Source organism: Gossypium hirsutum, chromosome A05 (assembly GCF_007990345.1).
Source record: "Gossypium hirsutum isolate 1008001.06 chromosome A05, Gossypium_hirsutum_v2.1, whole genome shotgun sequence".
In the NCBI taxonomy this organism is placed as follows: Eukaryota; Viridiplantae; Streptophyta; class Magnoliopsida; order Malvales; family Malvaceae; genus Gossypium; species Gossypium hirsutum.
Window position 1 is genome coordinate 44,239,031 of NC_053428.1, and position 18,122 is coordinate 44,257,152.

At 34.9% G+C, this 18,122-nt stretch overlaps 1 protein-coding gene across 1 annotated transcript; it reads left to right on the plus strand.

The window, feature by feature from the left end:
• The first annotated feature begins 3,798 nt into the window (after positions 1–3,798).
• Positions 3,799–12,707, plus strand: LOC121228937 (uncharacterized). Its single transcript, XM_041111972.1, has 10 exons — positions 3,799–4,090; positions 4,588–4,673; positions 4,733–4,849; positions 6,704–6,817; positions 8,103–8,323; positions 9,125–9,262; positions 9,317–9,454; positions 12,368–12,432; positions 12,524–12,598; positions 12,679–12,707. The coding sequence occupies exons 1-10, from the start codon at positions 3,799–3,801 to the stop codon at positions 12,705–12,707; spliced, it is 1,275 nt and encodes a 424-aa protein (XP_040967906.1).
• The last annotated feature ends 5,415 nt before the right edge of the window (positions 12,708–18,122 follow it).

Genomic DNA, 18,122 nt, shown 5'->3' on the forward strand with positions numbered 1-18,122 from the left:
TGTAGAGGATGGAGGTAGGATTTTGTACATTTGAATCTGATTCTGTAATTTGATATCTGAATCTGGATCTGGATCTATTTCTTTCTGCGATTTTAATTTGTATGTTCGCATGCTTAATTCTGTTGGGTTACACACTGAGTTTACGTAAACTCACATCTATTTGTTTATTCTGTCAAGTAATCCACGGTCTTAAGTGGACCGGTGCTGTCAGGACTCAGTAGTGACCACATATTCGTAAAACTGCTTAAATTCATTTACTTATGGTTTATCAATGATTTGGTAATTGATTTGAGAGTTGTAATTTTTGGGGACTCTCTGGACTATTTGATTTTTAACTAGTCATTTCTGATTTAATTGATTTGGTAAAACGTTTTATTAGAAACAACGGTTTTATGCAAACAATGATTTTCCTAAAAACACAACTGTGTTTTCAAACATATATGATTAAAGCCTCCACAGTAATAAGTAATTGGCAAATAAACTGCTAAAATGGTGTTTTCTGTATTAAACACGAAGCAATGTGGGTTTCATAAATGATTAGTTAATCGAATCAATTTGTTTTCAAAATCTTTCCATGTGACATCACCAAATTCAGTCATAACGTCTAGGCCGGGTTTGGGGTGTTACATGATCATCCTGTGTAACAACCCTATAGTCAGAGGTGTCAAAAAGTGCACTCTGGGGACTCTGTTCCAGTAAATCGGACTAGTAAATATTTTTGTTAAATATTTAAAAGTTAGTTGTACAGTTAGTTAAATTTTTGTTAAGTGAATTTGCATGACTTATTAGTTGTTTAAGTGTAGGGATCAAATTGTATAAGTATTAGAAGTGGAATTATAAGATTAAAATTGATTAAAGGACCAATGTAGTAAATATACCTTTATATTAGGTAGTGGACAGCATTAATGGGTATTATATACATAAAATAGTTTAATACTTATGAGTTATATATTATGATTTATAAAATGAAATTAATATGGTTATAATAATAATAAAAGTAAAAATAATAAAAGAATGACTAAAGAAATTAAAATAGAAATGCATGCAAATAATTGAGAAAGAAAAGAGAAAACCACGCACGGCATAGGGTTTCAAATCTTTCCAAGTTCAATTGCTAACATCTAGAAGAATCCTCAACTAAAAAAGGGAAGAATAAAATCGACATCGAATAGCTCAGAATCCACAATTTGTGTTTCTATAATCCGAACTAAGTTGTAAATTATTGAATTTTGATTTCTTGTATATGGTAAGCATTGAAGGTTAGAACTATTGTGTTTTACAATTGAAATGGATTGATTTGGTATGTGATGAATTTATTGAATTTATATTGATTGAATTGAATAAGTGTATATATGATAATGTGCTTATATGAAATTTGATATTGTATATATATATTAAAAGTGAAATGGAACCCTATTAACTATATCGGGCTGAGTCGGATATAGATGACATGTTATAGGATAGGAAGAGTTTAGGGATTTCTTCGACTTTGAGTCGATGAGGCACTGGGTGCCAATTTGCTTCGGTTAAACCGATGAGACACTGGAAGTCAATTTATATAGGGTTGGACACAGTTATTACTTTAGATTTATCCGATGAGGCACTAGGTGACAAACTAGTGTGTTGGTTGGATCCGCGTGCCTGTCCGAGTCCGAGTTCAAGTTGTGTTAATAAGGGTAATTAAATAATAAAGTTCTACAATCGATATTGAATGGTATGGTATGTGAATTGGAAATGAGATAGTGAATTGAAACATGAAAAAATGAGATATGTTGTGATTAAATGAAATACATAAGCTATGTACTCATGAATTGAATATGGAATGGATAATGCCACTAAATAAACAAATGAGATTTGATATGTGAAAAGCTATTTATATAGCAAGTGATTTGAATTGGGACATTTTTTAAACCAATCAAATATGATAGCATATGGAAATTGATTATAGTATGAAATGATATGCTAATATGCATGAATTCGAAATGATGGTATCTGGTAGTTGTGAGCTTGGTCAATAGTATGTTTGTATAATTCAAATTGTGCATTCTGTATCCTTATGTTTTTAATTGTTCGGATTATAGGAATATCACTGAGTTTTACTTAGCGTACGATTTTGTTTTTCATGAGCAGGTTAGGTACTTCTCTTTTGATCGCTGATTCAGCATCTAACAACGATCCCTATCTCAAATGTAGTGATGTCTACCTTTTGTGATGGCATGTACCTAGGATGTCCTAATTGGTAGAAATTTTGTGAATGGATTGTAATTGAGTTTAATTATAATGTTAGTTTGGTATATATGTATGTAAACATGTGTTTCTATTTGAAGCCATAATATGGTATGTTGAATTGAACCAAGACTTGTTAGTTGTTTGTGAATTTAAGTTGATGATTTAGGTATATATGAGCTAGGACCAAATTGATTGATTTTGGCATGTTTAAAACTTTGATTTGAATGATGCATTGATGATATGTTTTGATGATATAAATGTGGTACCAATGGGGTACATTGGTTAGGCACCTAAGATGATGGTTTTCGCATGTTTTGAGTGTGTTTGATCGTGTTTTGAATATGTTAAACGAATGGTTTTTGAGTTGCTTAATGCCCAAGCAAGTAGGAAATGGTAAACTTGTTGTTTAAGGCATATTTTAGGTCCACACGGCCAGACACACAGGCGTGTGGCCCCACACGGCTAGCACACGGGCTTGCGGCTTAGTTGTGTGACCTAAGTCAGAGAGTTACATGGGCTCAGACACGGGCTGGGACACAGCCTTGTGTCCCTACTTCAAATGCCCACACAGCCTGAGACATGGATGTGTGTCTCAACCGTGTGAGTCACACGGCTGTGTGACCCTTGGAGTTGAATTTTTCTAACATTTTACTTAAATTTTTAAATGTTCTTGGTTTAGTCTCGAATCATTTCTAAAATGATTCTAGGGATGTTAAAGCTTGAATAAGGGACAATATGAATGCTTAATAATGAATTATGTTGTGATTATTAAAATGTTTCGAAATGAATAATTTAGATAATGTTTATTGGGAAATGCTCTGAAACCCTATTCATGCGACGGATACGAGTTAGAGGTGCTACATTTAAGGGTATTAGAGCTTGTAGGTTTAGCCAATTCTCAGACTAAATCGAGCTTAGAATTGAGTCTAGAGGTACATGTCCTAGTTGAGTCGAATTGAGTCGGGATTTGAATGTTGATAAATTTGTTTTTGTTTTATAGTTGAAAATGTCGGATGATTATAATAATAATGTTGATCAAAAGATGTATACCGGAGATGATGTCTCCAATGATTTAGATAGAACCGAATTGGTAACACCGAGTGCTAATCCAATTAGTATTCACTAACCTAACATTGAGCGGAGTAATACTGAGGGAAGAAGTGACTCACAATTGCTTCGAGTTATCGCTAATGCTCTTCAGCATGTTGCAGGAACTACATTCGCTACAGCATCTGTACCTACTGCTCGTTGGGCTCCAATAAAAAACGTAGATACAGTGTGACCGAATTCATAGGATTGAAAGGATTTGATCCTTCTGTAGCTGAAGTTTGGATTGAATCCACTAAACGTGTCTTGCAACAACTTGAATGCAACCCACGTGAAAGCGTAATTTGTGTTGTTTCTTTACTACAAGGAGAAGCATATACCTAGTGGCAATCAGTGACACGCCACGTATACGCAGATCAGGCTAATTGGGAATTCTTTCAAAAGGAATTCCAAAAGGAAAATGTTGGTGAATTGTATCTTGATGATAGAAGATAAGAACTTTTTATGCTGAAACAAGGTGGAATGTCTGTGGTTGATTATGAACGTGAGTTTTTGCGACTTAGTAGGTACGTTATTGTATTTGTGCCAACTGAAATTGAAAGTTGCAAGTTATTTTTGCGTGGTTTATGTGATGACTTACAAGTACAGTTAGTATCGCATAGAATTACAGAGTTTACGAATTTAGTTGAACAGGTGAGAATGGTAGAACAAACTCTAGGTTTTGATAAGAAGACTGAGACTACTCGTACTATTGGAAAGCGTCCTGGAGCTGCTACTTCAAATCTACAATCGAAGAGATCAAAAGAATTTCATGGTAGTTAGAGGTCGACTTTTAAGTAAAATAGAGTTGATAGAAATCATGATTGACAACTGACTGTGTCCATGGGTAGTGTGCAAGGCCCAATCAGGGATACTGATATTTCAATTTGTGTGCATTGCAAGAAAAAACTTTGTGGTGAATGCTAGAAGTTAACTTGAGGTTGTTTTCGTTGTGAATCCACGGAGCATTTTGCTAGTGAATGTCCGAATAATAGAAATGTTACACTTGTTACTTCTCAGAGGTCTGTGCCTACACCTAGAGGTCGCGGGTCGAGTCAAGGTGGTTCATTTCAAGAGGTGGTGCTAGAAAAGGGAATAATGTTGTTACTCATCAGTCGGAGGCCAAAGTGTGAACTCGAGCTAATGTTGTGCAGACACGTGAGGATGGCGATGCTAATAATGTTCTGATAGGTATCTTTTTATTACATTCAGAACCTCTTTATGTTTTGATAGATCTGTGATCTTCGCATTCGTATGTTCACATTGAATTAGTTACATCGAGGAGTTTAAAATCTGAGACATCTAGAGTATCGATAGTGGTGTCTAGTCCGTTAGGACAATCTGTGTTAGTGGATCAGGTGTGTACGAGATGTTTGTTAGTGATACAGAATATAACCTTCTGTTGATTTGTTAATAGTCATTTAGCGATTTTGATTTGATTTTGGGCATGGATTGGCTTATGGAACATGGAGTGATTCTGGATTGTCGTAAAAAGAAGTTTGTTATTCAGAGTGAAGATAGTGATATGATTGAGGTATGTTTGAACGAGTGATTTAACTCATATCATTTCAGCAATTCAAGCTGATAAACTTCTTAATCAAGGTTGTGAAGCATTTCTAGCCTATGTTATCAATTTGAATTATGGTGATAGCCAAAGCAGTAAAATCCAAATTGTTTGCAAATTCCCTGATTATTTCCCGAAGAATTATTGGGATTACCACCAAATCGAGAGGTTGAGTTAGCAATAGAAGTGTGTCCTAGTACGACTCCGATGTCAATGTCTCCCAATCGTATGGTACCCACAAAGTTGAAAGAATTAAAAGTGCAATTGTAAGATTTACTATATCGCGGCTTTGTACGCCCCAATATATCGCCTTGGAGAGCTCTAGTGCTTTTCGTTAAAAAGAAAGATGGCTCAATGTGGTTTTGTATTGACTATCAGCAATTAAGTAATTTGATGAATAAGAATTGATACCCTCTACCTCGTATTGATAACTTATTCAATCAACTAAAAGGAACTTATTTCTTTTCTAATATTGATTTGAGATCGGGTTACTACCATTTGAAAGTGAAAGATAATAACGTACCGAAGATAGCATTTCTTACGCGTTATGGCCATTATGAATTCTTAGTGATGCCTTTTGGGTTGACAAATGCTCCGCCAGCTTTTGTGGATCTCATGAATCGTATTTTCCAACCGTATTTAGATCAATTTGTGGTAGTTTTTGATTGATGACGTTTTGATCTATTCAAAATTCGAATCCGAGCATGACCAACATCTCAGAATTATTTTGCAAGTGTTACGGGAGAAACAGTTATATAGAAAGCTCAGCAAGTGTGAATTTTGGTTATCAGAGGTGATATTTTTGGGTCACGTTATCTTGGAAAATGGATCAGAGTTGATTCAAAAAAGACCGAGGCAATTGTTCAGTGGAAAGCACCGAGGAATATATTAGAGGTTGGTAGTTCTCTTAGATTAGTTGGTTATTACCGAAGATTTGTAAATGGATTTTCGAAGATAGCTTTATCGATGACAAAGCTGTTGCACAAAAATGTTCATTTCGTTTGGAGCGACCAATGTCAAGAAAGTTTTGAGAAATTGAAGCAGATGTTGACTGAAGCGCCAATTTTGACTTTACCAGAATCAGGAAAGGGTTTTGTGGTCTATAGTGATGCTTTTTTGAGCAGTCTCGATTGTGTTTTGATGCAAGAGGTGTAAGTGATCTCTTATGCATCTCGTCAACTAAAAACACATGAACGCAAGTATTTGACACACTATTTAGAGCAAGCTATTGCTCTAAAGATCTAGAGACACTACTTGTACAACAAAAAGTGTCATACCTATACTAGTCATAAGAGTCTCAAATACCTCCTATCTCAAAATGAGTTAAATTTGAGACAACGTCATTGGGTCGAGCTTCTAAAAGATTTTGATTGTGTTATTGGTTACCACCCTAGCGAAGCTAACGTTGTAGCTGATGCATTGAGTAGAAAAGCAATGGTTGAATTGCAAGCAATATTTGTTTAGCTTAGTATCAACGATGATGGAAGCTTGTTGGCTGAAGTAAATATCAAACCGGTAATATTTGATCGGATCAAGTCAATGCAATTAGATGATGAAAAGTTGGTGAAGAAAAGAGAAATGATTCAGAATGGCATATTAGAAAATTTCAGCATTGATGATTGTGATTGCTTAAGGTTTCATAACTGAATCTACTTTTCGGATGTTTCTAAATTAAAAGAATTCATACTTCGCGAAGCTCATGATAGCCATTTTACTCTGCATCCTGGTGGAACCAAAATGTATCACGATCTGCAAGAATCCTATTGGTGGCTAGGAATGAAAAGAGATGTGATTGAGTATATTGTTAAATGCTTAACTTGTCAGCGAGTTAAGGTAGAACATCAGGTTCCTACAGGATTACTTCAGCCTATTTCTATTCCTGAATGGAAATGGGTTCATATCACTATGGATTTCGTAATGGGTTACCTTTATCAGCAAGTAAGAAAAATGTTGTGTGGGTGATTGTTGATCGACTTACAAAATCGGCTCATTTCATAGCGGTCAAGACTGATTGGCCACTCCAAAAGCTTGTTGAAGTTAATGGGTATTATATGCATATAATAGTTTAATATATATAAGTTATATATTATGACTTATAAAATGAAATTAATATGTATAAAGGTTATAATAATAAAAGCAATAATAATAAAAGAATGAATAAAGAAATTGAAATAGAAATGCATGCAAATAATCGAGAAAGAAAATAGAAAACCACGCACGGCCTAGGGTTTCAAATCTTTCCAAGTTCAATTGCTAACATCGTACCGAAATCCTCAACTAAAAGGGGAATGATAAAATTGACGTCAAATAGCTCAGAATCCAGGATTTGTGTTTCTATAATCCGAACTAAGTTGTAAATTACTAAATTTTGATTTCTTGCATATGGTAAGCATTGGAGGTGAGAACTATTGTGTTTTACAATTGAAATAGATTGATTTGGTATGTGATGAATTTATTGAATTTATATTGATTGAATTGAATAGGTGTATATGTGATAATGTGCTTATATGAAATTTGATATTGGATATATATATTGAAAGTGAAATGAAACCCTATTAACTATATTGGCCTGAGTCAGATATAAATGGCATGCCATGGATAGGAAGAGTTCAGGGATTTCTTCGACTTTGAGTTGATGAGTCACTAAGTGCTAATTTTCTTTGGTTTAACTGATTAAACACTGGGTGTGAATTTATATAGCACTAGGCGCAGTTATTACTTTAGATTTATCCGATGAGGCATTGGGTGCCAAACTAGTGTGTTGGTTGGATCCGTGTATCCGTTTGAGTCTGATTCATGTTAATAGAGGTAATTAAATAATAAAGTTCTATAATCGACATTGAATGATATAGTATGTGAATTGGAAATGAGATAGTGAATTGAAACATGAAAAAATGAGATATGTTGTCATTAAATGAAATACATGAGTTATGTACTCATGACTTGAATATGAAATGGAAAATGTTATTGTATAAACAAAAGTGGTTTGATATGTAAAAAGCAATTTATATAGAAAGTGATGTGAATTGGGACATTTGTTAAACAAATCAAATATGATAGCATGTGGAAATTGATTATAGTATGAAATGATATGCTAATATGCATGAATTTGAAATGATGGTATATGGTAGCTTTGAGCTTAGAAAATAGTATGTTTGTATAATTGAAATTGTGCATTTTGTATCATCATGTTGTAACCCAGGTTTTGTTAAGGGCATTATAGAGGTTCACTGGGGCTCAGTCTGGTAGTAGAAATCGTGGATCTATTGTTGAGAGGCTCTATTCAAATGGGGCAGAGTTGTTTAGGGGTATTGCTGGAACCAACCCTATAATGGCTAAATACTGGAAGGAGACCGCTAAGCATATTTTGGAGGATATAGACTACACTACAAAGCAGAAACTTAAGCGTGCCATGTCCTTATTGAGGGACTCAGCTTACAAATGGTGGTAGTCTGTGGTTAGAGGTACGCTGCCTAAGCGTATCACTTGAATATATTTTCTGTATACCTTCTAGAAAAAGCATGTGGGCACCTATTATCTTGAGGCCAGATGATTGGAGTTTGTAGAACCCATTAATTTGACTTCAATACTTAGACACCCTAGGTGGATAGATTCTAGTGCAACAACTCACATCAGTGTGTTTATGAAAGGTGGTTAGAATTACTGAAAGCCTAATGACGGTGAAAGATACATTTATGAAGATGACATTAATTTGATAGAAGTTAAAGCAATAGAAACTTTTAGATTATTATTAATAATTTAATTTTATTTGAATTTGAAGGAGACTTTTTTTTCTAAAGGCAGAACTTGATTTCCATTTCAGCATTGGACAAATTCGGTTATTTTTGTTCATTTGAAAATGGAAAATTTAGTCCCTTTCATAATTCAAATTTGGTTGGTTATGGTTCTTTATCAAGTTATGATAATATATATTTACTTGATATTATTGTTTCATTTAATGAATCCTTGTATACTACCATAATAAGTAAGAAATGTAAATTAATAACCATAATAGGTAAGAAATGTAAATTAACTATTAAGAATATGGTTTCATTATGGCACAAGAGATTAGGTTATGTCTCTAAAAAAAAGAGAGAATTGAGAACTTGTTTCCAAAGGTATTCTTAATCCTTTTGATTTTTCAGATAATTTGAAAGATCTAACGGTTACAAATTTTATGACCCCACTACTAAGGTTATTTTTAAGATGTATAATACTTATTTTTTTAGGATGTTAAATTTGTAGGGGGGAGAGAATTAAGGATATTGTCTTTGGAGAAGAATATGTTGATATTTCTCAACACATTTTCTTAATTTCTATTGACGACATACTGGTGTATTTGAAAATCGAGGATGAACATGATGAACACTTCACGGTGGTTCTGTAGACTTTGCAAGAGAAACAACTGTACGCCAAGCTCAGTAAATGTGAATTCAGGTTACATGAAGTGACGTTTTTGGGTCATGTGGTTTCTGCTGAGGGGATTAGGGTAGATCCTCGGAAGATTGAGGCAGTATTGGAATGGAAGCAGCCTAAGATTATATCTGAGATTCATAGTTTTCTGGAACTGGCAGGGTATTATCAATGATTTGTAAAGGGTTTTTCACTGATTGCAGCAACCTTGACTAAGCTGCTATGTAAGGGTGTGCTGTTTAACTAGACTGATGCGCAGCAAGAAAGGCTTGAGAAGCTCAAGACTGTTTTGACTGAGGCCCCTATTTTAATACAGATAAAATCTGGAAAGGTGTTTACTATTTATAGCGATGCATCACATGTCGGTTTAGGATGTGTGTTGATGCAATGGGGTAAGGTGGTAGCCTATGCATCTCATCAGCTTAAGACTCATAAGGCGAATTATCTGACGCATAACTTGGAGTTGGCCGTTTTAGTATTCGCACTGAAAATCTGGAGGCATTACTTGTATGGTGAGAAGCGTATCATTTACACTAATCATAAGAGCCTCAAGTACATTCTCACTCAGAAGGAGCTGAATCTTAGCCAACGTAGATGGATTGAGCTGCTTAAGGACTACGACTGTATGATCGAATAATCCTGGTAAGGCCAATGTGGTGGCCAAAGAACTGACCGTAGGGTTATGAATTACTTGAGGGCGATGTTTACTCGCCTCATTTTATTTGATGATGGTAGTTTGTTGGCCGAACTTTAAGTTAAATCAATGTGGATAGAGCAGATTAAGGGTAAACAGATGGAGGTCGAGTCTTTAGGTCTTCACTTCCGATAGGTTGAGAGTGGGAATACAGTGGATTTTGGACTGAATAATGAAGGGGTACTCTGTTTCTGTGGAAGAATCTGTGTACCGAAAGATACTAAATTAAGGCAGTCGATACTGAGAGAAGCGCATAGTAGCCCTTGTGCTATGCATCCTGGTGGAAATAAGATGTATCGCGACCTTCGTGAGTTATACTGGTGGCCAAGTCTTAAATGAGAAGTTACCGATTTTGTGGCTAAGTGTTTGACATGCCAGTAGGTTAAGGCTAAGCATCAATTACCTTAGGGTTTGTTGCAGCCAGTTAAGATTACACTTTGGAAGTGGGAGCGAGTGACTGTGGACTTCGTTAGTAGGTTACCCTTTACACCCACTAAGAAGGATTCTGTATGGGTCATCATGGATTGATTGACCAAATCCGCCCATTTCATACCGGTTCGTACTGACTACTATCTTCAGAAGCTGGCTAAACTTATGTGTCTGAAATAATAAGACTACATGGGGTACCAATTTCGATCATATCTGATAGGGACCCTCTCTTCACGTTTCGATTCTAGAAAAAGCTAAATAAAGCTCTAGGTATAAGGTTAAACTTCAGTACAGTGTTCCATCCTCAGACCGATGGTCAACCTGAGAGGGTGATTCAAATACTGGAAGACATGTTGAGGAGTTGCGTGATTGATTTTCAAGGCAGCTGGGAGAATTAATTGTTGCTGGCAGAGTTTGCTTATAACAACAGCTATTAATCTAGCATTCAGATGGCACCTTACGAGGCATTATATGGTCGTAAGTGTCGTACTCCTTTATGTTGGACTGAGTTGGGCGAGCGACGTGTTCTGGGCCCCGAACTGGTTTCTGATACTGAGGATAAAGTTAGCCTGATTCGAGCCCGACTGAAAGTGGCATCTGATAGACAAAAGTCCTATACAGACCTGAAGCATCGTGAAATTGAGTATTCTGTGGGAGACTCTATTTTTCTTAAGGTCTCGCTATGGAAGAAAGTACTGAGGTTTGGTCGCAAGGGTAAGTTGAGCCCTAGGTTTATTGGGCCTTACCGTATTCTGAAGCAAATGGGACCAATTGCCTACCAGTTAGAGCTACCTCTAAAGTTGGATTAGATTCATGACATATTCCATATCTCGATATTGAGGCGTTACCGCTATGATCCCACGCATATTGTTCTAGTGGAGGAGATTAAGGTTAAGCCAGATCTGACTTTCGAGGAGGAGCCAGTTCAGATATTGGATAATGATGTAAAAGTCCTAAGAAGAAAATTCATCCCACTGGTTAAGGTTCTTTGGCATAATCATAGCTCTGAGGAGGCCACGTGGGAGCCTGAGGATGCCATGAAACAACAGTATCCTCATTTGTTCTGATCAGGTAAAATTTCGAGGCCAAAATTTTCTTTAAGTGGGGTAGAGTTGTAACGCCCCAAAGTTTGTATATTTGTTTCCGTGTATTTATGGCGTAAAAATCTGTCTGCTTTAGTGGTTATATGGCATAAACATCCGTCTACTTCAGTGGTTATGTGTTCTGTGAGTGTTTGAGAAGTCGTAGGTTCAAGCCTTGTCTTGAGCTAAATTTTTTTGTTTTAATTGAGTAAAGTCTTTCTTTTGCTCAATAGACTTATAGTTAAAAGTTTGTAAAAACATGTCAGAATGGACCTGCTGGTTTGGGGGATAAGTGTTGTGTTAAAATGCTAGAGGTCTTGGGTTCGAGCTGTGCTTGAGTAATATTTTTGCTAGTGGTGCCGTGTAGTGTTTGAGCTGAACTGAAATGCCAAAGTGGTAGAGGTGTAGTAAGAAGTGTAGAGAGAAAATTAAGGGATTTAGATCGGAGTGGTTGGTCGATTTTAGGAGGGATTTTGGGAGAAAAGTAAGGAGTGGGGAGTTGGTAGAGAATTCTGAGGAGAATTAGGGGGAGGAGTTACAAGATTTTAGGCATTTTTATTTTATTTACCCAAATTTTGGCTTTTTTTACTCTTTTGACGTTTTTGAATTCATTTTCTGTGCCAAATTATTCCCTTGGTTCTTCTTTTCTTTTTTTTATTTTAATTTTTTTGCTTCTGATTGCTTGCGAAAAATTTCCTTCTTTTTCTGCTTTGGTTTCTCCATTAATCCATTCCTACTTTAATCTCTTTTACGTTGCCACAACTTGTCATCTCCATTCTACTTTCGTGAGTTGTAGGTAAGTTTTCATAACTGTGTCGTAATTTGGTTTATGGATTTTTGGTAATTTGGTCGACAGTTTCATTGGTGAAGGTTAAGGGCCGGAGTGATTCGATTAGTATTGGAGCGGTGTGGTTCTGTTGTTACTCGTCTAGTAGGTAAGGTGGTTATGTCTTGGGAATTAGAGGAAAGCTTTTCTATTCTGTTGATTGTTAAGACCTGAATTGTTGTTAATATTGGGTCTTCCAGATTTGACAACAGTGACTTGTGGGAGTGGTGACTTATCTCTTTGGACCCGTAGTTGGGGGCTGCTCGGATTTGAAGGTAAGTGATTAGGGGTCTTTACTGCTCGATTTGGGTGCATGTTAATTTTAAATTTAAGTTTTGGGATTGTCAATTTCTAGGTGCTGAAGGCTTAGGATTGCAAGACTAGCGAAAACAAACCAGGTGTGTAACCGTAACACTGTAAACGAGAATCGACGAAAAGCTAAAAAGTGAGGCTGTAAACACCACATGAGCGTATGGCCGTCCGTGTGGTAGGCCGTATGATCGAACACGGGCATGTGATCGATGAGGCTAGCCATGTGTGATACATGGGCTGGACCGAATTGGACCGTATGGGCCACACAGGTGTGTGGGATTTTTGGGCCAGGCAGTGTGATCTACACGGCCAAGGCCAATTTGGGCCATATGGGCCACACGGACATGTGGGCCCACACGGGCGAACATTATGAGCTTGTAGGCCCATTTTCACTGTTTGACTGCTAGGGTTGCACGGGTTGCCCGAGTCGACTGTGGACCTACTGTAGGGTCGATAAGCTTACCTAGACCCCTAATTAGCGGAAACGATTGTATGACTGATACGATTGTGCATGTTATTAAGCATGATGATGTCCCACTGATTTGATATTGTATTCCCTGATTATATGCATGATATTATGTTATAGCATGTCATATTTGTATATTGCATTGCATTGGGATAGGGGTTGATATTATTCGAAGGAAGTGTACTGAAAGGCCTCGAGCCTAACTTACTGGCAGTTCAACTAGAAACTACTGTCTAGTGCCGCATTCGGTACTTTTTGGAGTGTAGGGATGGATGGGTTGATTTTATCCCCATATGGAGTGTAGGATTGGACAGAGATGGAGTGTAGAGATTGGCTGGGTAGGATTTTGTGATTGCATATCTATTACTGTACTGATACTGTAATAGGCCAAGGCCCTAACGCATGACTACTCCTATATTGAGATGGGCTAAGGCCCTAACTAAAACTGAATCTGGTGCTGAAAAGGGCTTAGGCCCAGACGGTCATTACTTTCTGTCTATTGTTTTATATGAGATTATACATTGAGTTTTTGTAAACTCACCCTTCTGATTTATCTATACAGGTAATCCCCAGACATAGGTGGATCAGTGCGGCGAAAGACTCAGCGGTGGCCATACAACCTATTTCATTCTATTTAGTACTTAATTATGATTTTGATTTTATTTTGGGGTATTTTACTGTATCATGGCCTCTTTGATTTTTATTTTAAATTTAGGATTTTTATTGTTTTGGTTTATAACTGCTAGTACTAGGGAAAACTCAAGTTTTCAAAAGAACCAAACGTTTTAACAAAATACTCTCGAACAAGCAAACGATTTTAAAAGCTTCTGCATAAAATAAACGTTTTGAAAGCTTTTGAATGATTAATTAACGCGATAATATAATTAATAAGTAATAATGAAAAGATTCTAAATGGAAAATGTTTTCAGCAAAGTTCGATTTTTCAACACAAGCTACAGTTTTCAAACACATTAACATGTGACACTATCAGATTCGACCATAACGTCCAGGTCAGGTTCCGAGTGTTTCACTATTTTAGTGGAAGTTTTTAATTTTTTTTTGTGGTAGACACATTTTTCAGTTATTTCGATTTACGGATATTAAGGATATTTTATGCATGAATAAAGTTTATTTAGTTTATTCACACTCTGGTTTTAGTAAAATTTGATCTCACTAATGCTAAAGAGGACCAGTTGGAAATAGACATGTTTAGATCACATTGCCTGTATTTCCCATAACTACACATCCATATCTTATCTATGTCATTTGGTTGTGTTAATATACATGATTAGGGATAGATTTAATTATGATAGATGTAGCGAAAGTCACATTGGTTCTATGTTAACATAATTAATGGACAAGATTATTCGGAATACCTTTTGGATATGATAGTAAGGTTTTGAGCTCATAAAGTTATATGATGAGTTGTAATTATAAGGTAATCGGTATATTGGAAAAATATGGACATCACATATATAATAAACATAATTACATGTTATTATTTACTATCATAAAATATTAGTCCAAATTAAAAGTGATCTAATTTTATTAAAGTTTATTAGGCTTCGTTAATAAATAAATAATGGGTCAAATATGTGTAGATACTCTCGTAACTAATTTCTAATTGATGATGGGTTGATTAGAAATTAAGGTTAATGTGTAAAAGTTATATATTAGGGTTATGGTTGATTACACATAACTTTTCTGACATCCCATCTTTAGAAAAGAAAGAGTTACCTTCTCTAAATTACTTATGTGTTAATTTGGAAGATCAAAATTGAAAGACTCAAAGATATCAAGATATCAATGGATTTAGGTACGCTTCTGCATCTAGTTTTATTCTTGATGATTTGACATGACAGATCCTAGTGTACTAAGTTTTATATCCAATTTTTTTATTCTAACAATCATTTCCTCAATTAAGTGCCCCAATGTCTTCATCCTAATAATAAAAAATATGAAGATAGAGGTCCCCTTACTGTATACCATGCGATGGAGTAAACTCATAGATGAAACTACCATTCCATAGTATCTACATTGTCAAAAGAGAAATGTGGTGCATAATTATATGAACTATGTATTGTGGGTTGCAAGCAACATTAAGTGAGTCATTCATGGAATCTTAATAGACACAATCATAAGCCTTTTCCAATTCTACCTTAATCGACATCATCCTTTCCAACCTTTCCAAGTTCTCATTCAAGGTATTGCCTTTTTGTGCTATCAAACTGTCGTAATTACTTGATTTGGCATATCAACTTCGGCGTAATCCTTTTCAACCTATTCACAATAACCTTCGCCAAATTTCTATATAAAATTGTACAGAAACTAATGGGTTTGTATTGCAATAACAATTCCAATGTTGACAATTTTGAAACTGAGACTAACAAATTCTTATTAAGAAAATGGTACAAATGTGCACTATACTACTCACGGATTTCCCAACAATGTTCCACTCTTGTTGAAAGAACTAAGCATGCAAGCCATCATCCTCAAAGCTTTTAGAAGGCCTATTTCAAATAAAATCCACTTTACCTTATTAGATGAAACTCCCAAATTAATATATCTTATTTCATTTACTTAAGTCTTAGAAACTTAACTTGGATTAGAAACATACCCACTAAATGAGACTTCAATTGTATTTAGAGTTCGAAAAAATAAATTTGCCTTCCTCTTAAAAACCTCATTGTCATAGCTCCACTAAATACTATTCGAGACTCAAGGCCTTTATTTGATTGTGTCTTCTTTGTCTTAACACCTTTCCATATAAATATCAGGTGTTCCAATCTCCATCTAACATCTAACCACACCGGGATTTTTTCTTCCACATGATCTCTTCCTGATCAAATATTATTTCCAACTCATCTCGCAATTCTTTATCACAAGTAACTAGCTTCTTTCTGTTATACCTGTTGAAACTTACTATTGTTGTTCCTCATGCGCTTTTTAGTTGTCCTTCTACTGCTTCTTCCCAAGCTTCCTTTCAATATGAGGGCAAGCCTGTTGAGGGGTGTTTAAATTCTTGTTTTTATCAACTTATCATTCCTATGTCTGATCAAGTAAAGGTGGAGGTCAAATTTAGTTCCCAATTAGGATAGCAACACGGGAGCCCTCCGTGAAAATAGTTTCCATAGCAAGGTAGTGCCAATCCCTAGGAGGCTCCATTTGAAACCAATAGGCCCTTAAAATTAGGGGTGAGCAAAACTCAATTCGACTCGAAAAAAATCAAAAAAAAATTGAATTTTGAGTTAAACGAATCGAGTTATTCGAGTTATTCGATTTAATAAAGTTATTCGAGTCAACTCGAATTTTTTTCGAACTTCGAGTTTGAATCGAGTTGAGTTTTCGAATTCGAATAATTCGAATATCAAACTATAATATTTTACATTTTTACCCCAAACTTCCAAACCTTTTTACTTTTCCCTCAAAACTTTTACTCCTTCCCACTTTCTCCCAAAACTTTTACTCCCCTTCCATCCGAACCCCTCAATCTACCCAAAATCCATTTCCCACCAAAATTTTACTATCCCATTTACTTTTTCTCAAAATTTTACTCCCAAAAACCCTCAAAACTTTTTATTTTCCCCCAAAATTTTTACTCCCTCACACTTTCCCCCTAAAATTTTTACTTCCTTTCCATCCCACCTCCCATTTACCCAAACCCATCCCCCCTCCCAATTTTTTTTAATATTTTCCCTCCAAAATTTTACTTCCCCTATTTATTTACTTTCCCTCAAACTTTTAATCCCAAAACTTTTTATTTTCCCCGTAAACTTTTACTTCTCACCCTTTACTCTCAAATAAAAAATCAAAATTATCCAAAAAAAATCACTAAACTATTTATATTATTAAATTAAATTTCACATTTATATTATTTATATAATTGAATTGTTTAGTCATATTGAATATTTATATTAAAATTAAATTATTAATTATGCCATTAAATATTCATGTTAAAATTTTATATTGGTATCAATTTCATATTTTATCTTTAAAATAAATTTTATTAAAAAATCACATTTTTACATTTAATATATTTTTTAATTCTAAAATACATAGTGACAAGAATTTGAAGATAATTGAAACAAATAAGCAAGCAAAGAAGCTAACTCGTATATAAAAGATTAATAAATAAATTATGAGGTGATGAAAGTTAATAAAACTTTTGATTAAGGTGGAAAAATTTTATTACGATGGGTGACAGTGGTTACAAGTAACCAAAATTATTTTTTAAAATTTAACTCGAACAAATATATTCGATTCGATTCGATTTAGATTCCATCTCACTCAACTCAATTCGAGAAAATTTTAAATCAAATTAGGATGATAAAATATGATTCGTCAACTCGATTAACTCGAAATTTTTTCATTCGATTCGATCAAACGCTCACCCCTGCTTAGAATAAGGTAGCCAGTTTTACACGGATTCCGACTATACCATGTACACAGTTCCAATAGTAAATCAAAACATCCAACTCTCTTTTTCCTTCCCATCAGTAAAATTTTTTTACTATACCATGGAGGCCCACATACAATAAGTTTGATTGCATTTTACCCCTACTATTAAAAAATGTGCAAATTAACCCATGTATGTTAGATCAAAGAGAAAACTAATCCTTTCGTTAAAAATTTTATCCACTTTTATCGTTAAGTGATGATGTAGTTGACGGAGCAAGCATGCAGCGACATATGATGTGTCATGTGTACCCCATATTAACGTAGCATTTTGTCACGTCAATAAATATTTAAAAAAATAAAATTATTAGTTTTTCAAATAATTAAAAAATATTATAAAATATTATAAAAATTTTAAAAATTATTAAAAATAATATTAATTTAAAATAAACAACCAAAATTAAAATAACCATGACCAAACCACAAATCCAAAATAACATATCCAATAACTTTTTATTTTCCAGTGAACAATATTTTTATATCACGCCATTTACTTTGACCATATTCCCTTAAATGTTGTTTTTTTTGGTCAAAATTTGTAACATATTTTCTCATATTGATCCACT

Excerpts from the sequence above, each read along its gene's own strand:
- LOC121228937 (XM_041111972.1), top strand. The coding sequence starts at position 3,799 with ATGTCTGTGGTTGATTATGAACGTGAGTTTTTGCGACTTAGTAGGTAC. Across the intron at positions 6,818-8,102 it reads TGGGTTACCTTTATCAGCAA|AGGTTCACTGGGGCTCAGTC; the intron begins GTAAGAAAAATG and ends AGGGCATTATAG. Across the intron at positions 8,324-9,124 it reads AGGGACTCAGCTTACAAATG|GGGGGAGAGAATTAAGGATA; the intron begins GTGGTAGTCTGT and ends TTAAATTTGTAG.